This window comes from Lissotriton helveticus, chromosome 4_1 (assembly GCF_964261635.1).
Source record: "Lissotriton helveticus chromosome 4_1, aLisHel1.1, whole genome shotgun sequence".
In the NCBI taxonomy this organism is placed as follows: Eukaryota; Metazoa; Chordata; class Amphibia; order Caudata; family Salamandridae; genus Lissotriton; species Lissotriton helveticus.
In genome coordinates this window covers 1,039,388,076-1,039,413,214 of record NC_136063.1, presented here as the reverse complement: position 1 = coordinate 1,039,413,214, position 25,139 = coordinate 1,039,388,076, and the positions used below count along the sequence as shown (strand labels likewise).

General features: G+C 49.5%; 1 protein-coding gene across 1 annotated transcript in view; it reads right to left on the bottom strand.

Moving 5' to 3' along the window:
* Positions 1-25,139, bottom strand: part of TENT4A (terminal nucleotidyltransferase 4A) — a 606,146-nt gene that overhangs the window by 164,577 nt on the left and 416,430 nt on the right. Inside the window, exon 9 of the mRNA XM_078687633.1 lies at positions 38-141. Within this exon, the coding sequence (XP_078543759.1) occupies positions 38-141 (104 nt within the window). The remainder of the gene's footprint in view (positions 1-37; positions 142-25,139) is intronic.

Sequence of the window (25,139 nt, the reverse complement as noted above, 5' to 3'; positions counted from 1 at the left end):
GGAAGCTTTAAACAGTGGGTAATAGTGAAGTACTTACCCAGCAGATCGGATGATTCATTTACTTTGCTTCCCCATTTTTTCCTAATCCACTCCCGGTAGTCGATCACTTCCTGTGTTACCTTAATAATTCGCCCCAGAGTGCTGCAAAAGTAATCAAGGAAAGGGGAAGAATGTCATAAATGTAATTTTAGTTGTCAGTGATGTCATAAATGAACAGAACAGGTCATAAATGAGGTTATAGAACATTATGAGTGAGGTTATAAGTAGTGCATGGCTGGTGAGAAGGTTAAGCTAGCGCTGCTAATGAACTTGTGAATTTGTGGGGGGTTTTCAGTTCACTACATTCATTTAACAGACATTAAACTAATTACGTTATTTTAACCTTTGTATTTTTTTCAGTAAACTATAGTGTTTTTAACTTAATGTTTTAACACCAAACAAATCCAACCCCCTTAGAGTACAGCAAAAGGGGTGGCCACAGCACCTTTTATTTCTTTAATAAAAGGGAGTGTAGCTGTGTGCTCCCCCTCACAGAGCCTCCTAAGGCCCTGAGGACCAGACTAACCAGGGCTTTTTTTCCCCATAAAAAGGAGGGTGACTGAGCGGCCTCCCTTCCCCAAGTCTTCTCTGACCCCGGGGACAGCCACTAAACAGATCTAGTTAGGTCAGCTGTACCACAGAAAAAACATTTGTGTTGCTAATAACTTTGGCACCGTTTGACGAAAAGGTGCACCTCTATGTGCATGAAAAGGTGCACAAAGTTCTATAAAGCTGGGGCGGAGAAAAAGCGGCAGGTCTCAAAACGCAAAATCCCTACGCATGTTCCATAGACTACTCTAGGAATGGCTACAACAAAAAGTGCTGAGCAGAATTAGACCAAATTTGGCAGTAAACTAGATCTTGGACCACAGATTGTGCTTTGGTGTAAATACCTTCAGTAGTTTATGGGAAATTAAGGGTAAAACGAATTGTATATCTAGATGCCCCCTTGAGTGTGGAGGTGCCCTGCTTGCCTGCAATCACCGCCGGCAAGTGATCAGTGTCACTGAAGCCGCCGGGGCGGGAAACAAGCGGACGGGAGTGGGTACTTACAGATCCGGAGCGGGTGATAGAGGACGCGCCGGCGGGAGGCTTCCCCCCCCCCCCTCCCAGTGGATCAAAGAGATTGGTGCATTCGGCACCCAGAACGGCTGTGCCCCCTGTTTGGGTGCGTTGGGCAGCGTTTTCCGGCGGGATGCTGGGGAGACTGTGGAGCAACGAGAAGGGAGCAATGGGCATCTAAGCGTCTCCGGTGTGCCCTGTCTGCAGCAGCGCTCCGGCGGGAGGCTTCCCTCCCTCCCCCCTCCCAGTGGATCAACAAGCTCGGGTTAATGGGGCAGCTGGAGCGGCCTCGGTTTTTGCCCTGTCTGTGTGTTTTGGGCAGAGCAACTTCTGTCGGGAGCTGTGCTGTCCTGCTCGCCGAGCTCCTGCCTGCCTGACTGCTGCTCCGGGTCGGATTCTACGCAACGCAGCAACACCGGTGGAAAAAGCGCCCTGCTGCCAAGATGAGCTGCAATCAACGCCGAGACCCCCGGTGCCCCACGGGCTGTCCTGCTCGCTGAGCTCCTGCCCGACTGCTGGGCTCCGGGTCGGAATCTACACAACTCGGCGACACCAGAGAAAGCAAGCGCACTGCTGCCAAGGTGAGCTCTGTGTCCCCCCCCCCCCCCCACTCTGCAAGCTGTGCTCTGCGCCCCCCCCACTCCACTCCCTGAGATGTTTTGGAGCTGTGATCGGGGATGTAACCTTGCAGATGGGGGGGGGAGAGCGGTCTGAACGAGTGCAGGTGAGCGAGGACAACCCTACCCCCGTGAGACTCTCGGTGAGATCGTGGATCATTGCTCACATCGTGTCTCTCAGTCAGATGCCCTTCCGCCACCCCCCCCAATAATTGGCGCACAAGTATAAGTTAGTCTGCTCCCAAATGCAGTGTCTGCACAGGCGAGTGGGGGAGCTGCTTGTCCTGATTAACACTGTTGCAGCATGGTGAGCACGGTGTTCATGAGGTTCCTGAAGTTTTAGTCACGCAAATAACTACTATGAATGCTCTGAATGATCTAACACAGCGGTATTGGCATGCAAAATTAATGCTGTGTTCAAAGCGGCCCCTGCACTCTCCACTAACTAAAATGGCGGGGCCATAAAGAAGAGCCATAAATCTCCTCCACTGCCCACCAGATGACCATGAGGCTACATACCAATGAGCTCAGGGGTCACCAAAATAGAGATAAGACGCGCTCCTCTCCTCCTTGCAACACTGGAGCTGTACCTTCTCCTCCCCACCAACTAACACAGATGATGGACTAACTAGACCTGCCCTAGAGTAGAAAGGGAAACCCAACTCTCTAAAGGACTTCAACAACAGACAAAGGACTACTACAAAAGACGCTGGTTTCTGCATGAGTTACTCGGGAGGCCATCTAATCATAACCTAAGATCTGGCCTTTTTATACCAATCCCACCCACCACAGACTTTACTTTACCTGTATTTTGAACACTTGTAATGTTCAAAGCACCTCTTATACCTATCAATGCAGTATTATACTTCTACCCGTATTTTTAACACCTGTAATGCACAGACTACTACCTCAGATACCTTGGTGGCTAACTAATGTCATGTCCGATTCTTGATTTTTGATTCATGTACACTACTGGCTTCATCTGTGTTCTGCTCTTATATTCGATCAGCAGTATACTTGAACCTGTATTCTGCACTATTCTGCACATTTCCGCAACCTGCACCCATCCCCGCTTTCCTCTCCTGTTATGCACCGATTGCTCTCCCATATATCGCATTCTTCTTTTGTATTCTGCACTATTCTACACAGTTCTGCAACCTGCACACATTCTCACTCTTCTCTCCTGTATTGCACCGATTGCTACCTCATATATGTCTGGCTGCTCTCTAGGGTCATCTCTACCTGTATTTTGAACATTTGTAATTCACAGACTGCTACCTCATATATTTTGATTGCTCTCTAGTGTCACTACTACCTGTATTTTGAACATTGGTAATGCACAGTTTGCTACCTCATATTTCTTGGTTGCTAATTAATGTCACTTTGATCTGTGATTTTTGATTCATGTAATTGTTGTCTGCACTGGTATCCTGCCCTTATATACTATCAGTACTATACCTACACTTACACCTTGTTCTCAGTAATTTAACGTTCCTCAGGACTGAGTGTCTGCCGTTCTACAATGGTAGAATATGTTGCTATACCGTATGCTATTATATCATATGTTCACAGGGGTATTTTATTTACAGGGGCATTATATTCCCAGTTGGATCTTGCACATTTCACTCTTCCTTACCTGTAATGCACCGATGTTACCTCATATATTTACATCATATATTCACACTCCAGACGAAGATAGGGTGTCGGCATTCTACAGTGATACTATTATAGGTATGTATTCCTAATTGTATCCTACACATTCCACTTTTTCCTCACCTGGATGCACCGATTGCTACCACATATATTTACACGCCAGACGAAGATAGGGTGTCTGCATCTTACAGTGGTATTATTATACGTATATATTCCTAATTGTATCATTATTATGTATCTGTATCTGAACGCATCTGTCTGACCTGAATATGCTGTTGAGTCCAACTATGCTCCCACTTGTACCTTCCCCACCCCAATTGATATGTACTCACATGCTATAACCTTCTTCTGTAAAGCGCTCTGATATCTGCAAAGATCTTGTTCGCGCTATATAAAACTTTCAAAATAAAATAAATAAAAATAGATGGTTGGGTCTGTGAGAGTCTTGAGCCCTGAAGGAGCACCAGTTTAAAAATAAAGCATTCTTATTGGTCAAAGCAGCTTAATTACCGTTGGGCCACCTCGCTCCTGCAGGAGTCAGACTCCTGCAGGTGTGAGCGGTCAGATTGGCTGCCATCAGAAATAAAGCTCACCTGGCCAATCATAACGCTCTATTTTTAAACTGGTGCTCCCATATGAGTCTGAGACTCTTGTGAGCCCAGCTGTCAAATTACACAATTCTCTTTTACCCATAATTTCTTAAATTACAGACCTTACATAGTACACAATGCACCACCGGTGGACCAAGATCTAGCTTCCTGCCCACTTTGATGTAATTCCATTCAGCAGTTTTTGCTGTAGCCTTGTCTAAGTAAGCCTATGGAAAAAGAATTGGAATATTGCGTTTTGAGATCCCCCTCTCCATTTTCTTATCTTGCATTTCACAGATCACCCATAAATTTCCCAGGAAGTAGTTCATGTGGTTGAACGTTTTTTGGCAACGTTTCATGAAGATTCATCAAATGGGGTCAAAGTTATCTGCAAACCCAAAAATACTATGCCTATGGATAAGCAGACCTAATTACAACTACGTAGCGGTGATGCCACTAAGTAATAAATACAATATATATATTTTAACGAGAAAAAAACAAAAGTTAGTCATTTGAAATGTCACAGATGTCATAAATTAAGTCAAAACATGTCATATGTGCAGTCCTACGTAGTGCCTGGCAGGGCAAACAATGTATTCTACTGTGGATTTTTCTTGAAGCACAAGTTCCTACTTGTTTAACGATACATCTGTAAGAGACATTAGTTAGTGACAGATTCCTTACCTTAGAATATCCCCAGGCGTCACACTGGATCCGGAAAGTTTTGCTTAGCAGTACCCTTGCGTGTCTACAGGTGGAGTCATGCGGCTCCATGCCAGTCACTGGCGTCATCAGCGCCGAGATGATGTCAGAGTACGTAGTCGCCACCCATGCTCGCTGACTTCAGTTCTGTACACTACTTTCCGTGCCAGGAACACAGAGCCATGCAAGAACTATGGTCCTAAAGGGGGATGACCTTAAACCCTAGTAATTAATTCGCAGAACGGGGAGGGTGGGCGGGGCAGTAAGGAATCGATCACGAACTAATGTCTCTTACAGATGTATCGTTACACAAGTAGTAACTGGTGCATCTGAAAGAGACACGTTAGTGATAGATTCCTTACCTTAGAATATATACTCCAACAATACCAACTCCGGTGGTGGGTCTGCGAACAAAATTACACCGGAAGTCACGGAGAACAGAATGGCCAAAGAAGCAGTCTCTCCGGACTTGACTGTCAAGGCAGTAGTGCTTTGTAAACGTGAGCAGCAAGGCCCACGTAGCTGCCTGACGAATGTACTACAAGGAAACGCCGCGTACCAAGGCAGTGGTGGCTGCAGTTGCCCTGGTGGAATAGGCACGCAGCCCCACAGGAGGCTCCTTCTTGGCCAAGGAGTAACATGCTTTGATGCATAGAATGACCTACTGGGAAATATTCAGTTTGTGCACAGCCGACGTTTTTTGGCGCCCACGTAGCCAACAAAGAGCTAATCATCCACCCAGAACTGTTGGGTACGCTGCAGATAGAAAGCATGCGCACGTTTTGGGTCCAGACGGTGGAGCCTTATTTTCCCTGGAAGGATGCGGAAAGAAGGTGGGCAAAGTGATGGTCTGCCCGATGTGGAAGGGTGTGACAACCTTTGGCAATAAAGGATGGGTCCTTAAAACCACCTTGTCCGGATGAACAGAAAGGAAAGGAGGTTTAGAAGAAAGAGACTGGAGCTCACTCACTTTTCTGGCAGAGGTAATAGCTACCAGGAAAGCAGTCTTGAGAGTGAAGACGTAAGGGACAGTTATGAAGGGGCTCAAAAGTAGCGCACATCAGAAAAGTCAAGACAAGATTTAAGTCCCATTAAGTCATTATAAAAGGCACGGGAGGAAACGTGTGTAATAGCTTTGAGGAAACGCTTAACAACTGGGGACTTAAAGAGAGAAGGCTGATCAGGAAGCCTCAAAAGGTGGAGATGGCAGAAAGATAACCTTTGATAGTGCCCAGAGCCCTGCTGGGCCAAGGACAGAAGAACCTCAGAAAGAGGGTAAGTAAAGGGGATCCACAGACTTTGCTGTGCACCATGCCACAAACTTGTTCCATCTGCAAGCGTATACCGGTTAGATGGAGGGACGGTTGGCTGCCAGAATGACATTACAGACCTCGGGAGGAAGATCAAAAGCGGTCAACTGTCACCGCTCAATCTCCACGCAGGGAGGTGGAGGCTGGACAGTTTCGGGTAGAAGACTGCGACGGAAGATCCTCCCGAAGAGGCAGATGGATCAAGGGATCGATGCTCATACTGAGTAGCTCGGGATACCATACTCTCCGAGCCCAGTCCGAAGCCACAAGAATAACTTGGGCCCGGTCGCGCATGATCTTCAGCACTCTGGGCAGAAGTGGTATAGGCGGAAAAGCATACGGTAGACCGCAGCTCCACTCGAGACGAAAAGCGTCTCCGAGCGAGTGCCGCCTTGGAAATTCCAACACGCAGAATTGATGACATTGCGCGTTCTCTTCGGTAGCAAATAGATCTAACAAAGGCTCTCCCCACCGCAGAAAGATCTTGCACCACGTCAGAGTTCAGACGCCATTCGCACTCCATCAAGCACCGGTGGCTGAGTTTGTCCGTTCTGGCGTTCAGAGAACCTGCCAGGTGTTGGACCACCAAGGTAATGCCTTGATGTTCCAGCCATTTTCAGAGGCACAGAGCCTCCTGGCATAGGGTCCAGGACCCCACCCTGCCCTACTTTGTTGCAATACCACATGGCGGTAGTGTTGTCCGTGGACACCTGCACTACACTTCCCCGAACAGAGGGAAGGAATGCCTTGGGGTCAAGTCGGAACGCCCGCATCTCTAGAAAGTTGATATGGAGCCGGGACTCTGCTAGAGACCAGAGGCCTCTGATCTCCGCCTCTCCCAAGTGGCCTCCCCATCCCAGGAGGGACGCATCTGTCACCACTGTATGCTCCGGTTGGGGAAGGGAGAGGGATCTGCCATTGACCCAATTGCGATTCGTAAGCCAACACAGCAGTTCTTGTGCAGTGCCCTCCGAGATTTGGACATGATCAGACAGATTGCCCTGATGCTGTGCCCACTGGAACTTCAGGTCCCACTGCAGAGTCCGCATATACCATCTGGCATGTCGCACTAGCAGGATGCAGGAGTCAATCAGGCCCAGGAGCCTGAGGGTCATCCTGACTGAAACCTGGGATAGAGGCTGAAAGATCGGAATCATAGCCCGAATATCCTGGACTCGCTGCGCGGGAGAATAAACCAGAAACTGCGTCGAATCCAGAACTGCTCCGATGAAGGGGAGCTTTTGAGAGGGACTACGGTGCGACTTCGGCACGTTGAGGGACCAGCCCAGCAAATGCAGGAGGTCAGCTGTAGTCTGAAGGTGGGGTGGGGTGGGGTGGGGTGGGGTGGGGTGGGGTGGGGCGAGCCCGCCTTCAACAACCAGCCGTCGAGGTAGTGGAAGACTGACACCCCTGACCTGCGCAGATGAGCTGTAACCACCGCCATAATTTTCGTGAACACCCGAGGGGCGCTGGTAAGGATGAAGGGAAGCACGGTAAACTGAAAATGCTCCTGGCCTACCGTGAACCGCAGTTAACGCCAGAGGGCCGGCAGGACGGGGATGTGAAAATATGAGTCCTGCAAAGTCCAACGCTACCATCCAGTCTCCAGGGTCTAGAGCAGTTAAGACCTGAGCCAGGGTTAGCATCTTAAACTTCTCCTTCCGGAGGAAGCGATTCAAGTCCCAAAGGTCCAAGATAGGACGCAGACCCCCTTTGTCCTTCTTGGGGACCAGAAAGTAGTGGGAATAGCAACTACTGGCTACTTCTGGCGCAGGAACGCACTCAATGGCCCCCTTGGCCAAGAGGGCCGCAACTTCCTTTTGGAGAAGAGCAAAATGAGCCCCCGACATGCGGTGGCACCGAGGAGGCATGGCTGGGGGAAGGGACTGAAAGGGAAGGGAGTAACCCTTGCAGAGTATCTGCAGCACCCATTTGTCTGACAATCTCGCACCAGCACGGGGTGTGGTGGCGGAGCCTGCCACCCATCGGCGTGGGGTGCTCCCTGAAGCTCAGATTAGGAGGGTTTATAGGCAGAAGCAACAAGTGTGAAAGTGGATGGACCCGCACGCTGGTTCCCCGACCTCCCCCAGCAGAAACAACCGCGGCCTCGCTGGGGCTGGTTCTGCACAAGCCTGGTGGAGGGGGAGTGCCTGGGCGCCTTGACACTGGTTACGAAAGGAACGAAAACCAGGAGTGGCTGGGGCGCCTTAGTAGAAAGACCTCAGGGACTTGGCCGTAGCCCGTGAGTCTTTAAAGCGCTCCAGTGCACGGTCAGCCTTGTCGCCTAACAGGCGGGTGCCATCAAAGTGCATGTCCATGAGCGAACTCTGGACATCGGGCGAGAACCCGGTTGAACGCAACCAGGCCTAGCGCTGCCATGCCACGGTCGTAGAGATCACCGTGCCCAGGGAGTCGGCAGTGTCTAACCCACAACGGATGGCAAACTTTGCTGCATCCTTGCCCTCCGCAATCGCCTGAAAAAGAGTAGCCTGCACCTCCTCAGGACATTGAGGCAACACCAGAGACACAGCGTCCCACACCGCGTGGGAGTAGCAGTCCAATAAGCAGGCGGTGTTCACCTACCGCAGCCCGAGGCTGGCCGAAGAGAACAACCGCTTCCCAAACTGGTCCAACCTTTTAGAGTTCTTATCCGGCGGAGCTGTGGGAAAGGCACTCTGACATCGAGGCCTGAATAACCAGGCTTTTCAGGCGTAGGGTGAGTGGTCAAGAAAGTGGGGTCACCAGGAGCCGGTCAGTGGTGTCTGGCGACATTTTTATCTACCGGGGCCCCGGTAGCCAGCCTCGACCAAGTGCCCAAGAGGACCTCTGTAAGGGCGTCATTTAAGGGAAGCAGCGGCTCTGCCGTAGTAGATGCTGTCTGGAGCACCTCGGTGAGGTCAAGATTGAGGGCCTCAGCAGCCCGACGGAGGACCACCATTTAGGAGGCACCCTCCTCCATAGTAGGCGAGGGAGAGGCGAATCCCGAGACATCAGAAGAGACATCGAGGTGGCCTGCATCCTCCAAGTCGTGCACCCAATCGAGTTCGGAGTCACATTGCCGAGCAAGCGGATCCTCGGACCCTTCCCAGTCATCGGTCGCCTCTGGCGTAGAGGGGGCCAGTCGCGGCGTCTGAGATGGGACGAACGGTGTTGGGAACACTGCAGTGAATGGCGCCGGCCGGGGCCGGACCGGCGCAGATTCCCAATGCGGATCCCAGGCCGGAACAAAATGGTCCGGGAACCGGGGCAAAAGTGGGATAAACGGCACCCAGTGCGGCGCCAGGGGTGGAGCAAAGGTTGGCACCGGGGCCAGAGCCAGCGGCACAGGATCCTGTGGCACGGGGGCTGGAGCCAATGGCGGAGCCGCCGGGTCAGCAGGATCTGGACACTGGTCGTGGGGCCCGAAAGCGCTCCGGCGGAAGCACGAGGCCTGTAAAGGTGGTCCAAAGTGTAGGAAGGTGGATATCGGACTATACGGTTACCCCTAACTTTCTGCCTAGTGTTTAGCTGATTTTTTACTTAGTTGGCCTGGGATCCTGCTATTCAGGGCCCCAGACTATCTGCTCTCTCTGTAAAATGGACTCAATGTACTTTAGGTACATACCTAATTGGGATTGTGAGCCCCTGTATAGTGTACCCTAGGTACCCAGGGCATAGGTGCATCCAAGCCCTCCCAGGGGATGCAGCATGAATTATGCCACCCCTGGCTGGCCATCCAAACTGACACCACAGGCTGATCACTCAGGTCGTGTAATCACCCCTTGCTTAGATATAGTATTCCTATATCTACCCTTATATATAGACACATATATACCTATAAGTCACTCCTAAGGCAGGCCTTAACAATCCTGAAGGCAGAGTGCTTGGTTTTATGGGAGATGGTGCTCTAGCATGAGCTGAGCCTGTCTGCAGCTTTCGGAACCATCTCCTTATAGCTGTTCTATGATATAGCCATACCATATACTCTTAAGTGCACTATAATCCTCACGGTTAATGCTAACTTTGGTTTGGCTTTATCAAAACATGTCGTGTTTGGTGTCAAACACTTTGGAATACTACCCCCGCCAGTCCTGGTGGCAGGGGTAGCATTCCACCCTTCTTGAGGGAGAAGACATGTTGGTCACTGCTTTACCCGGTTAAAGTTAAACGGAGCCTCAGCAACGCAAAATGGATGCTGCTGCCACAGACATGAGTCTGACTTCCTGCTGCTGGACGAAACTCTGGCAGGGGAAGTCTGGACAATAGGTTTCCTGCATTGGGAGGTGCTAGCACCTCCCCAGACAGACTTTTAGTGTATTGGGGCAGGGAGTGCTGAGAAATGACACTGCCTGGGGCACACAAGGTGCTCCATGCATAGTCCGGTTCAAACCAGTTGCTGGGCCACTCCAGCCCCAGTTCTGGCGCGAAACTCGACAAAAGGGAAAGGGGTGTAACCACAAAGCTGAGACCCGTGGTGGACACGAGCGACGTGGGACTGGACATCCTGGACTACCTGCTTTTTGCTACCTGTGCAGCTTCTGAGGTACCCGCGAAGTTGTACATTGGGGTTTGAGAAGACCCAGACCCGAGCAGCATTTGCACCGAAGTTCAGCCCTCCACGAATGCCGCGTGGGGAGGGCGCCTGCATTTCAGCTCAACGCGTCTTCGCGGTTGCTAGCCCGTTGGCTAGTTGGCCCTCTGAAGACATCCTTTTGAAACTACACCGCTTGCCTGGTTGCTCCGGGCTTGCTCCAGCTGCCCTGCGAAGGAGAAGCTCCCCAGACCTTGCTAGTCTGAACTGAAGCCAATCTTCCCATCCTGCGTGGATTGCATTTGCCAAGGTTTGTTGGGTCCAATCCGGATACCGGCACCGCCAACAGCTAGATCCGCCGTGGGACAGCTCGACTCCAGCTCCTGGTCCTCATGGCTGCAGAGACAAGCTTCACCTCTTCACCTGATCGCATCTAGACACCGCCTGGTTCCTTCCTGGTCACTGGCTAGTGACCCAGACTCTGTCCCCTCTGCTTTCAGGTTCTTCTCGACTCCAATCCACCCTTGGATCCACCCGGAAACTTCTCTCCTGGTCGCCTGCAGCACTTTCTTGCAGCTCTCCATAGGAAACAGCGACGAAACCCGACACGAATTCACACCTATGCACCCGGCTTCCCTGGGTGAGGTAACTCCAGTACTCCAGTGCTCCCGTGGGTATTAACTAACCAAGTGTCCTAGTTTAACAGGGTTTTCCCGTAGTCCATCCGGAAGTGTCCAAAATCTATAACTTTGTAACTTTTACGTTCCCATTGAAACTCTATGGTAACTTGCGTGTGTGTTTAGACACTGCACACGCATCCCGTGGGCCTCCTACTTCCAATCCTTTGGTTGTTCAGTGTAGCCCCAGCGATTTCCTAGGCCCTAGGCCTACTCATCTTTCCTGAAGTGGTTCTTATACCACTTTAGTATATGATTCGTGAGGTCCCTAGGGCAGATTTGTATTTGTGCAACTTCGAGTATGCTTATTGAGTAACTTGTGCTTTATCTCGAACTCTGACCTCAAAGAGTGCAGAGGGGTTGTGTTAGTAATAAATACATATATATATATATTTGATATATACCTTGTGTGGTGTCCTTTCATCTGGTATTCAAGGAGTTATATTGGTAAAACAGCTTGCTTCACATGCTCTCTGAAGTTTTAGCCTAAGACTGCTTTGTCCATGCTACCACTAGGATATGGGACTCACCGGCTCCAGAGGAGCTGCAGGAGCGAGACCCCCTGTCCCCCGCGTCCACCTCTGAGGAGCGACGAGGGGACGTCTGAGAGGGAACCCGCTTCTTCAACTTCTTTTTATGGAGACGCATACTGGAAACCGAAGGTGAAGACTTGGAGTCCGAAGAGCGACTTCTCCGGTCCCGCAAGTGGTCCTGGGAACGGCCCCTAGACCGGGAGCAGCGACACGACAAATGCTGGACCTCCAGCAACTTCAGACACCGCTCCCGCAAGGCCTTGGGGGCCATGGCACGGCCTCCAGGTAGTAGAGGCAAACATCGTGGGGGTCTGCTACAGACATGTTTCAGCGACAGGTCCCACAGGACTTAAAGCCGGGCATCCCTACGTGCACCAAGAGAAAGGTGGGGCGACAAAAGTGCTCAAAATAGTGGTAAAAAAATAGACCAAGGTACGTGCTCAAGCCGGATCTGCGCTTACTGGTGCGGTAAAAGAACTGACCTCAGCGCGCATGGGTAGGGCCTAAGTACTCTTCAGGGCGTCATCTTGGTGCGGACGAAGCCAGTGACGGACGCTGAGCCGCATGACGCCCCCTACAGACGCGCAAGGGTAGTGCTAAGAAAAACTTTACGGATCCAGTCTGACGCCTGGGGATATTCTAAGGTAAGGACCATCACTAATAGGCTCTTTCAGATGTTGGTAACACATTCTAAAACCAGCAATACCTTTAGTATAGAGGTTACTCATAAGTATGATACCAAAGATCGAAAATGCTTGAGTCACATGCTAGTGGTTTAAATGACAGTTGAAGAGCTGAATGGGCGTTTCAATATATAAATGTGTATACACAATTTTAATGATCTGTGTTCTTTTTCTACAGGATAAAGTGCCAAAGCTATTCATGATGAGTCGTTTACAAATGTAAATACATTGTTTGATTTTTATTGAAGTAATGACAACAGTATATGTGTCCTAGCATTCATTGGCAAACAGAAGATCACAGGTGAGTACTTTGGAATTCGAACTTTGGCGGATTTTATAGGAATATGTTCAGTTTTCAAAACTTCACACTTCGAAAATTTTCGAGTCAAAAATGGGTCAATGTTATCCAATGGCAGGTGAGTTAGTTACCGGTTACCAGGTGAGTACTTGGTTGGTGAAGTTAAGGTTCTGGGTATAGACTCAGGGGTCCCCCAGGGTCAGGTGAGTACAGTTAGTTCAGTCCCAGCGGCCCAGAGGCGGCCGGGTGCAGAGGTAGGTAGGCCCAATGATATCCAATGAGGGAAAGGGGGCCTTTGGTTGGTGGCTGCCGGCTAGCAGGCCACGTAGCTCTGGGAGCTGGGCTCCTGGTCACTTGCTCAAGGCAGGGGGGGCGGGGGGTTTAGGATAGGACAAAGGGGTCACATCCAGCGGTACTCTGGCAGCTGGGTGCAGGGTGCTTTTGAGCGTCGGGCGCTCAATGTTATCAAATGAGGATCTTGAAGAGGGAACAAAGGCAGGAGCAGGTTCCAGGATCAACAGGCCGGTAGGGCTGGGGCCAAGTCAGTTGTTGTCCTGTTAGCAGCTGCACGGAGGGTCTTCTTCTTGATCTTCTTTCTGGTATCGGGATCTGAGGAAGGTTCAGGGAGCCCCTAAATACTGAATTTAGGGGCGTTACAGGTAGGGCAAGGACAGGGACAAATGGGTCCCTGCCCTGGGGTGGGTACACCCCCTAGCCTGCTCCTCTCCAATTTGGATGTTAATGTTCGTCACATGCATTGTGGGCTTGGCATGTCAAGCAGTAAGCACGCCACATGATAAAGACTGCAGTTATAAATTGAGTTAAAAATTTGGTTGTATGAAAGGTGTGCAACCCGTTTTTCATGTTAAAACACAGGGATGTGTGCCATGTCGACTCTTTGTTTAGTTCTGTACCTAAGCAGTGTGTGGGTACCAAGGTACAGGGGCCCTAAGGGTGGCACAATAAGTGCTGCAGCCCTTAGGGGTCTTCTCTGGTCACCATGCCCTGGGTACCATTTACTAGGGGTTGATAGGTGGCCAGAGATGCCAATTGGGTTTTGTTTCAACACAGTTTTTAGGGAAGGAACTAAGGCCCTGGGTACCTGGTTGGCAGGAGCCCACGGCACACTCAGTCAAAGCACATCAGCAGTTCAGAAAAAAGTGGGGGCATACCAAGGCACGAACAAGCATTGGAAATGCAATAGGTCTCGCAATAGAAAAGTTTGAGCTTTTGATGTGGCAATTTTCTTTTTGCAAAATATAAAAGTATTAATTAAGTTTTTACAAATGGCAATAGTTATAAAATTATCACATGTTACATGTATAGCATTAGTAAAGGTACAATATATAGTTTTCCCCTGTTTTACATGTATTGACCTGACAAAAAATGTTTTAACATGAACAGAAGTGATAACCTTTAACATATTGTTCTGACATTTGTAATAAAGTTTGAAACATTGCTAGAAAATAATTGAACCAGTTGTTGAATTGTTGCACAGATTGATGGTGTTGTGGCACTGAGTGATGTTGTTTTGGCTATAAGTAATGCTGTGGCGTTTAGTGATGCTGTTGTTGCGCATAGTGATGTGTGGTGCCTCTGAGTGACGCATTGGTGGTGCTGAGTGATGCTATGTTGATGCAATATATAGAGTGAGTGCGATAGATAGATAGAGGGAGGATGTTAGATAGGGGGAGGATGTTAGATAGAGGGAGGATGTTAGATAGAGGGTCGACGGTAGAAGGAGAGCGATAGAGGGAGGGCAATAGAGGGAGGGAGGGTGATAGAGTGATGCAGAAACCTCTTGGCACCAGAGAAGGCCTAGCGAGCACCAAAGCAGAACTTACAACCTGCTTCAACACCACGTTTTCAGGTAGTTTCTAAACTTCACACTTCCATACAGGCAAAGAAACAAAACAATTCAGAAATAAATTATTCAATGGCTATCTGATTTCTGTGAGTTACGAGATGCACTCAGGCCTGTAGCCACGGTCCTCGAGGCAAAGGGGAGACGTGAAAATGCATAGATAGTATGCAGCATCTCGAATAGCGCTTCAAATCCCCGTCAGGGGTAGTAAGCGCTACATAAATCCAAGTAGCTCGTGGCCGGCAGTGCCGCCCCAGCCCTCCCGTCTTCCAGCAGAGCTCTGACTTGCCCTGCAGTTGGTTTTTCAGGCTCTCGGCGGTTCCTCCTGCAAGCTCTGAGAATCCTGTCCGGGTGAGCGCGGGGGCGGGATGGCTGCATGGCTCGGGTGGTGATGGGGGCGTTAGGAACAGATTAATTCCAAAATCTAAATGGGCGCAGCAGGGAATCAAAGCGGCCAAGTCAGTGCCAGAATGTGCACTTATCCCCACCCCGTCCGGCCCCTTTGATGGCGGCGCATCCCGAGCTCTCGTGATTAATGGGGTAATAGAGGAAGTCATGGGACAATCTCTCGGGAGAAAAAAAAAGTGACTTCTCAGGCGAGAACTTTACCTCTCGGACAATAAACGACATTATTCCCCAAATACCAACAGATCTGGCGTATAAATAAAACCCTGTGTTGCATAAAATATACAGCAAGGCCAAATTAGCCATGGAATAAAAATGAAAGGGACTTTCAGGATCGCTCGGTGGTTAAGACAACCCGCTGGGGCACAAAGGGGGCGCCCAGCCTATTCTAATGGCTTGACAAGGAGGCCCTTTGTAAATGGAAAACTCGATAGATTGTTCCTGGACTTATGCGCGGCACTGCTCAATGTATGCCTGCGGCGTCAATTTACAAGCATGCAGGAAATGCCACCCTCGCACTGTCTGCTGTGCACTGAAGTATGCAAAAGGTGACCCGAAGCGCAAAAAAATACGCAACAAACTAAACTGATTTGTGCATTGGTGGTGGACAATAGTGCCTCCCTTCCACATCAACATAATTTCAAAACTAGATGTGCTGGTTTGAAAACACCAAACAATGTAAACAAATACAGATCTGGCAGCTAATGTGAAAACTGCAAACAATATGTTTGGTGAAGTTCATTATTGACAAACTGATTGGCAGTGCTTAATTTGTAGGCAAATCAGTGCAGTGGGAGTAAAGAGTACAACATGGGAGAGGATGGTGAGAAAGGGGGGGTTGCATAGGAGGCTAGCGAGGAGGGGGTGAGCGCTGGGGAAAGGAGGAGGCTGGTAGAGAGGACACTGGGGGGGCAGAGGCTCGTGACAGAGCATGGGGAAGGAGAGGAGGCATTTCAAGTAGCTCGAGTGAGAGGGTGGGGGTAGAGTTATTAAAGACAAGCCTGGAGTTGTGTTTAAAGTTTTAAAAAAAACGAGACACGGCCTGCCAGCCGTGAAAGCCCGGAGTTGTTGTTTAAACTAAAAAAAAAAAACGAGGCACGGCCTGCCGGCCGTGTAAGTGAAAGTACGGCCGGCCGGCCGTGAATAATTAGGGGAGGAGAAATCCTTTGAAAAGCTGCTGGCGGCACCAAGCTGGGGAACAGATGGCTGGCGATTTGATGCTGTGCACGCGCATTTTAACTCATTGCGCTTGCGCATTGACCTAAAAGCGCACGTGCACTGCATCAAATCGCCACTTTGGTTAAACTCTGGAAAAGCCCCTATATCTCTCGCCAGCTCGAATGCGCAAGCGCATCGGCAGGCGAGACCTAAAAATGGCACACAGGGGTTCCACCGCTTTATTCCCCTTCCCTCCCACTAGCAGGAAACCTTTAGCTCCCTATCACCAAAGAAGTAGTAGTGCAGCACACTTTCTCTAAATTCCATTTGGGAACATTTGGGGATCTCATCCCGAACAATCAAATTTTCTCTTGCTGAGAGGACACTCGTTTCACTGACACCACATTCTTAGACCGCTTTATACTATGCAGACTACTGAGCGCGCGGAGGTCCACTACCCCGACTTAACCAAGAGAACCACCCGATGTTCCCCCTCTGTCTCTCCTAATAAAGGACGGCGGTGGAGATCATTTAATGTCCAAAATGTACAAGGCCACTATTGCTCTTCTCCCACCTGCGGATTCAAAACTGCGGCAGGCAAGGGATAGCGATCTGGGTCACCCCCTTTCGAATGAGCAGTGGTGTTTGTTATGCACAAACCCGTAAGGTTTCCATTAATTACAAGCATAAATTGCTACATTTCACATTCCTACGGCGGGCATATGAAACGCCAAGCACGGTCCACCATATGGACTCGCACGTGTGCCCGATGTAAGACTCCCATAAACTATTTCCCACACATGGCGCAGGCTTGCACTAAAGTTGCCTTCTTTTGGGGGAAAGTGCTTGAGGTGCTGTCTTAAATGCTGAAGAACACCCATCCCCCCCCCGCCCCCCCCCCCCCACACCCACCCCCTCATGGCCTTACTGGGTTATGTTGGAGGGCTGCCCAAATCATCCAGGCGTTTTTGCGCCCTTGCACTGCTTTTGGCTAAGAGAGGTTGCCATCCATTGGGGAAATTCATGCCACTGCAAATCTTTTGCCATCTGAGACAACCTCAAATCAAATCGATCATTTGTAGAGCGAGCTACATACCCGTGAGGGTCTGGCTGCCGCTACTCGAAAAGCCAGGTCTTGAGAAGACGTATGAAGGCCATCAGGTCCTGGGTCTGTCGTAGGCCGGTAGGGAGGGTGTTCCAGGTCTTGGCTGCGAGGTAGGAGAAGGATCTGCCGCCGGCGGTGGCTTTCTGGATGCGTGGAACTGTGGCGAGGGCGAGGTTGGCTGAGCGGAGGCTGCGGGTGGGGGTGTAGAAGCTGAGTCGACCGTTGAGGTATGCTGGTCCGGCGTTGTTTAGGGCTTTGTGTGCGTGGGTGAGGAGTTTGAAGGTGATCCTCTTGTCGACGGGGATCCAGTGCAGGTCTCTTAGGTGGGGTGTGATGTGGTTGCGTCGGGGGACGTCGAGGACCAGTCGTGCCGAAGCGTTCTGGATGCGTTTGATCCGTCCCAGGAGCTTGTTTGTTCTCCCTGCATAGAGGGTACTCCCGTAGTCCAGTCTGCTGGTGATGAGGGCCTGGGTGACTATTTTTCTCGTGTCGGAGGGGATCCACTAGAAGATCCGGAGGGTGTTGAAACAGGAAGCGGAGACAGCGTTGACCTTGCTTGGTCATGGTGAGGGCAGAGTCGAGGACGATGCCCAGGTTACGTGCGTGGTCGGTGGGTTCTGGGGCTGTTCCTAGCTATGTTGGCCACCAGGAGTCGTCCCAGGCTGATGGGGTAGGCACGAGGAGGAGGACCTCCGTCTTGTCGGAGTTAAGCTTCAGTCTGCTGTCCTTCATCCATTAGGCGACGGCCTTCATTCCTCTGTGGAGGTTGGTTTTGGCGGTGCGGGGGTCTTCGGTGAGGGAGATGATCAGCTGGGTGTCGTTGGCGTAGGAGATGATGTTGAGGCTGTGCTGTCGGGCGACGTGGGCGAGTGGTGCCATGTAGATATTGAACAGCGTCAGGCTGAGGGATGATCCCTGTGGAACACCGCAGATTATCTCGGTGGTCTTGGAGCGGAAGGGTGGGAGGCGGATGATCTGCCGGATAGGAAGGATGTGATCCAGGCCAAGGCCTTCTCTTGGATTCCGGCGTCGTGGAGGTGTGCTGTTAGGGTGCGGTGGCAGACTGTGTCGAAGGCGGCGGATAGGTCCAGAAGGATGAGGGAAGCTCTTTCTCCTTTGTCCATAAGGATCCTGATGTCGTCGGTGGCGGCGATGAGGGCGGTCTCGGTGCTGTGGTTGCTGCGGAAGCCGGACTGGGAAGTGTCCAGGATGTTGTTTGAGGTAGCGGGTCAGGTGTCTGTTGACGATCTTTTCGCCGGGAAAGGGAGCAGGGAGATGGGCCGGAAGTTCTTGAGGTCCTTGGGGTCCGCTTTGGGTTTCTTCAGTAGGGAGTTGATCTCTGCATGCTCAGCTCTCCGGGAAGGTTGATGTCTCAAAGGAGATGTTGATTATTTTCCGGAGATGAGGTTCAATGGCTGTGCTGGCTTTGTTGAAAACGTGGTGTGGGCATGGGTCAGATGGGGATCCGGAGCGGATGAAATTCATGGTCTTGATGGTCTCTTCGACGCTGACGTTGGACCAGGCGGTCAGGCGGCTGGCGGTCGCAGGAGTGGTGGTCTCGGTGACTGAGGTGGGGGTAATAAAACCCGTTCCTGAATGTAATCATTCCCCTGGAGCTGTGCCCACTAGGACTGCATAGCCTGCATGTCCCATTTGATGCGCACGACTAGCAGGATGCAAAAGTCGAGGAGTCCAAGCAACCTCCATGCCATATTCCCTGCGATCTAAGCTAGAGGATGAAAAATCAGGATCATGCCACAAATGTCCTGGACTCTACTCCAGGGGGAATAGCAAAAATGCACAATACCCAGGATAGCTCAGATTAAGGGGAGAGTACTTTCACAGCAAGGAATTGAGAGAGCAGAGTTTTAAAATAGGACGAAGGCCTCCATCATTTAGCACAAGGAAGTGGGGGCAACCATGCAAAAAGAGGGCACTTTCTTACACAGTGTCTCTGGAAATGTCTGGGCAAGTATCAAGACCACTGGCATTCTGTATTTCAGCATATCAATAATCATCTTGAGGTGCAAATCTGTCCTCTTCATCGTACTCCTGGCTATCACGATCTGTTCCACAGAGAGGGTGCATGGTGTGGGCTCTACTTTATGGTAGGAGCAAGATATTGTAGTCTAAAAGATTGGTTAAAGGTTGTGTGCAAATCCTCGCTCAAGGTTGATTTAAAGCAGTCTGAGGATGAGACCACAAAAAATAAGCTCATTTTCTGGCGCAGTCAATGAGAAAAAAGAAAAATCAGTGCAGAAATTAGCACCTGCACCAAAGCCGGAGCGTAACTTAATACAGGTTCAAGAGGAACAGACTGTGTGAAAGGACACACTATTTGCGGGTTTTACCCCACTTTGTCCCCATTTTGACCTCAAGATACTGGTGTAATGACAGCCATGCCCTGAACCATGCTAATCAGTACTCTGTACATGTGCTCTGACCTCCAAAGGGTGTATGTTTGATTGGCATGCCCAATTGGGATGTCCGAACTTAGGGAGGTCCAAGTTAAAAACTGGAACATGTACTTTTGCATGTACCAGCAGTAAAAACCCAGAATTGTGTATTTTTACGGTGGAAATGCTAGTAGCCTCATTGTCAAGTATAGAGTTACATGCTGACGTAACATCCCTGTTAACTTACTGATGGAACTAATAAATGTGGTACTGTAAGGTATCAACAGATTCAGTGCATTAAACCAGATTTAATGGTTAAATCCAATTTAATGTAATGGGTGGGCAAAGTGCAACTTTAGAAGTGGCCACTTTAGTTGGCAGGTGTGCAGCTGTTGACTGGCGAGTCTTCGCTAACAAGGAGATTCATGATTTTGTTGACTGGAGCCTTCTCCCAGAAGATGAAGCCAGTGGTTACCACATAAATGTTGGGCCACACAGTACCCCAGTGTCTTAGATTTCTAACCCTTAGTCAAAGATCAGCTCATTCACAACAGCACAGTCAATGGTTCGAGGGATTTTAAAGTTTATTGTAATTTGTGCGTTTTCAAAGGCATTTAAGCTAATTGGCAGCAACGAATAGTTACTTACCTGTCGGTGTAGTTTTGCAGCTTGAAGATCTTTCTGGATTCACTATGCTGTGCATATTCCCCCATCTAGTGGTTGGAGTTCAACTCCAACCACTAGATGGGGGAATATGCACAGCATAGTGAATCCAGAAAGATTCACGCTGCAAAACCTTTCAAGATAACTATGGATGATTCTTGAGAAGCTGTTCCCTTTTCCTACAGCAATGACAATCACAACTGATCATTAGCCTGACCTTTAAGCACAGTCAGAGCCGTCAGAAGTCTTTTAGACCCCTGAGGTAAGCTTAAGGGTGACTTCCTTGAGGAGGAGCAAGCAGCTTCCACCTCAAGCATTTCCAAGGCCAGCCCGGGCTCCTCCTCTTACAGATGTTCAAGGTTTGTCCTAAGAAGCCTTTACAAATGTCACCACTTTGTGTCATGACTGGGATGGAAGTAGTAAAGTAAGTGTTTGGATCCTGCCCTTAGATCTTCCTCTTACTACAGACCTCTGAAGCCTTGAAGAGACTTCTCAGAAAAGTTTGCTATTCTGGGGATTTTTCAAGAAATGTAGACTAAAATAAGGCAGAACTCTGCCTCATAGCTGTAGGTGAGGAAAAAATTGCAGGACTGAAGATTTTTTTTTTTGTTTTAAGATCAACTTGACAGCTCCAGAAGATTCTGCATCACTGAAAGTGCAGTAGAAAATCTGGCTGTACAAAAACCCTGTCAGGGGAATTGATGAATGTGAGAAGTTAGCCTGGCATATGATGTCCACTAGTTCTAGTGGGCACCTTGCACCAGTCTAATTGACCCTTCTTGATGGTGGTTGTAAAGTCAACCTTATAGAAAGCTATCCTGGTGGTAGCATGAACCAGCAGTCTTAAGGCTAAGACTTCAGTAGGAGAGTTAAGCAAGTTGTATATAATCCCTTGAATACCAATTGAAAGGACACCACACAAGGTTTATATCAAATATATATGTATTTAATCTTAACACAACCCCTCTGCACTCTTTATGAGGTCAGAGGTAAAAATACAATACAAGTCAAACAGTTAATACACAATAAGTTGCACAGAATACGTTATGCCCTAGGGGCCTCACTAACCATATACTAAGAAAGTGGTACAAGTACCACACGAGAGTTAGAAAGCACTCCTAGGGCCTGTAGAATCGGTGGGGCTACACTAAACGACCAAAGGTTAGGAAGTAAGACTCACAGGAGCCGCATGCAGTGTGTAAACAAAGGCGCGGGTTCCCATTGACTTTCTATGGAGTTCATAAAAGTTACAAAGTTACAAGTTAAGGACACTTCCGGATGGAACCTTTTTAAACTAGGACACTTCGAGAGTCAAGACCCACGGGAGCACCGGAGTACTCGTGTTACCTCACCCAGGGAAGCCGGGTGCATAGGTGCCTTCTCGTGTCTGGTTTCGTCGGCGTTTCCTATGGAGAGCTGCAAAGAAGTGCTGCAGGCGACAAGGGGAAAAGTGTCCGGGTGGATCGGAGATGTGAAGAACCTGAAAGCAGAGGGGACAGAGTCTGGGTCACTAGCCAGTGACCAGGAAGGAACCAGGAAGGAACCAGGGTCACTAGCCAGTGACCAGGAAGTGACCAGGAAGGAACCAGGAAGGAACCAGGCGATGTCGGGTGCTTTAAGTTGAAGAAGGTAAGTTTGTCTCTTCAGCCACGAGGTCCAGGAGGCATAGACGATGACCAGGAGCTGGATTCGAGCTGTCCCACGACGGATCTAGATGACTGCAGCGTCGGTATCCGAATTGGACCCAACAAGCCTTGGCAACCGCAACCCCCGCAGGATGTCGAGATTGGCTCTGTTGCAGATCAGCAAGGTCTGTGGCACTTCTCCTTTGTAAGGAAGCTGGGGCGAGCCTGGAGCAACCAGGATCGCAAGTCAGATTCAAGATGGCGACTTCAGGGGGCTCACTAGCCAACAGGCAAGGAGCCGGGAAGACGCGGCGAGCACAAATTTAAAGGCCGGGCCCAAGGGACACTCGCGGAGTGTGGGGGCCTGGGCTTCAGGTCAAATGATGCTCAGGGCTGGGGCTTCTCGTACCCCAATGCACAACTTACTGAGGCTTCAGGAAAGGAATGCAGGTAGTAAATTGCAGGATGTCCAAGATGTACGATCCCACGTCTCGCGTGTCCGCCACAGGTCCCAGCTTTGCTGTGGGTCAGGGTCAGAGAAGTCCAGTTCTTGAGTCGCAGAGTCTTCGGGTTCCGGTGCGAGCCTTGAAACTGCAGACCGGCAAAGTTGCTGTTGGTGCCTGTTTGAACAGGGTGGTCACTCCTTGACCACAAGGGAAATGTCTAGTCAGAATAGAATGTCTAAGGTCCAAGAGTTCTGAATCAAAGTTTTGTTCCAGGATAATCTAAAGTCCTGGGGACACAGCTCCTATACTTCTACTAAGGATGGGGGCTGGATTGCCTGCCTAGTTCCCTCCTATGGGTGGACCTGAGAAGGGGGTGGTTACACCCCTTTCCCTTTGTCCAGTTTTGCGCCAGAGCTGGGGCTGGAGTGCCCCAGCAACTGGTTTGAACCGGGCTATGCATGGAGCACCTTGTGTGCCCCAGGCAGTGTCTAGATGCATTCACTGAACGCAGCCCTCCCTGCCCCAATACACAAAACCCCTGTCTGGGGAGGTGCTGGCACCTCCCTGGACAGGAAATCTACTGTCCAGGCTGCCCTTGCCGGAGTTTCCCCCAGCAACAGGAGGTCAGACTTGTGTCTGAAGCAGCAGCATCCATTTTGTGATGCTGAGGCTCGGTTTAACTTTAACCGGGTAAAGCAGTAACTTAAATGTCTTTTCCCTCTAGAAGGGTGGAATGCTACCCCCGCCGCCAGAATTGGCGGGGAGGGGGGGTCGTATTTCAAGTGTTTGACACTTTACACGACATTTTGATGAAGCCAAACCAAAGTTAGCATAAACTGCGAGGATTATAATGCAGTTAAGAGTATATGGTATGGCTATATCATAGAACAGCTATAAGGAGATGGTTCAGAAAGCTGCAGAGGGGCTCAGCTCATGCTAGGGCACCCTCTCACATAAAACCAAGCACTCTGCCTCCAGGTTTGTCGAGGCCTACCATAGGAGTGGCTTATAGGTGTATATGTGTCTATATATAAAGGTAGATATAGGTATACTATATCCAAGTAAGGGGTGATTACACCACCTTACCCAGGCTGTGTGAACAGACCTGTGGTGTCTGTTTGGAAGGCAAATCAGGGGCGGCACAATACATGCTGCAGCCCCTGGTAGGCCTAGGGTGCACCTATGCCCTGGGTACCTATGGTACACTATATAGGGGCTCACAAGAGTGACCCAGTAACCAATCTGGTATGTACCTAAAGTACATGGTATCAATTCAGAGTGAGAACAGCTGGGCTGTGGGTCTGATTAGCAGGCCCACAGCCACACTAAAGTCGAAAAAACAGAATCACAGCAAACAGTGGGGGTGATTATAGGAAGCAGACCCTACTCTCCTACAATGAAGGTGCTGCTCTGGCTGAAGTGTGGGTCATAAAAAGAGGGACTGCTTGTGTGTAATAGATAGCCTTTTCAATGTTATTGACAGTAAAGCACATTTCATTGTTAACATTGGGTACCAAGGTTTCCCAGCCTGACAAAAAATTAAAACATGTGAATGAATGAACAAAGCAATGCTGGAGAACTACTTAGAACATCCTTTTAAAACTGGAAAGGAAGAGGGGCAAAATGTAAATGTTCATTACAAAGTTCTACTGTTATTATTATTATTATTGCCTTTGTATATGGCGCGGCAGCTACCCTGAGGGTTTCCCGGCGCCCTGGATCAATGTTACTGGAAGGAGACAGGGAACAGTTATTGACTAAACAACCATGATTTCACTCCTTTACAAAAGCGTAAATAACATGGTTCTAGCCGTAATTGGAGGGGTAGTGAATTCCATAGTGTCGGCGCCAAGAAGGAGAAAGAGCGACCTCCTAGTCGAGCCCTTTTTATCTTGGGCACAATGAATTTTGCTTGATTCATTGAGCGCAGGTTACGCGCAGGTAGGTATTTCTGGACCATTTTACATAGGTACTCCGGGGCTGTTCCTAAGCTAATTCTGTGCATCTAGCACAGTGCCTTGAATTTTACTCTGCTGGACACTCTCAGCCAGTGTAGATTTCTAAAATGGTCTGTCATCCTCGTGCGTCTTGGAAGATTGAGGAGCATTCTGGCCGCGGAATTTTGTACTACTTGTAGTTGGTTCAGAGTTCTATTTGTAGCTCCTAGACATAGTACATTACCGTAATCTAATCTAGACGTAATTAATGCCTGTATAACAGTCCTCTGGGCCCCATCTGGCAATTGCCACAATATTTTTCTTAGCCATTTAAGGATGAGAAAACATTTGGAGGCCGTTTTGGATGTGTGTGTCTGCATGGACAGTTTATCATCAATTATAATCCCTAGATTACGGGCGGATTGAACTGCGGTAGGGATGGCACCCATTTCCGCGGGCCAGTGAGTTGGGTCCCAGAGATTCTTTTGATTGCCAAAAATTAACAACTCTGTTTTTCCCCCATTCAGTTTTAGTTTTTTAGAGTGGAGCCAGTTGGCCATTTTGAGAAGTCCTGATCGAAGGGGAGAGATGTCAGATTTATCTGAAGGTGTAAGGGAGAACACCAGTTGTGTGTCGTCAGCATATGAATGGATGGTAAGATCCATCTCTTCTGCAATTTTAGCTAGGGGCGTGACATACACATTAAAAAGGAGGGGGCTCAATATAGAGTCCTGGGGTACTCCATAGGGGGACGTATGTATTTCAGACCGGTTGCTTTTAGAGAAGACCTGATCAGTGCGGTGTAGGAGAAATTGCTCCAACCGTTTTAATGCTTTCCCTCTAATACCAATGTCTTCTAGACACAT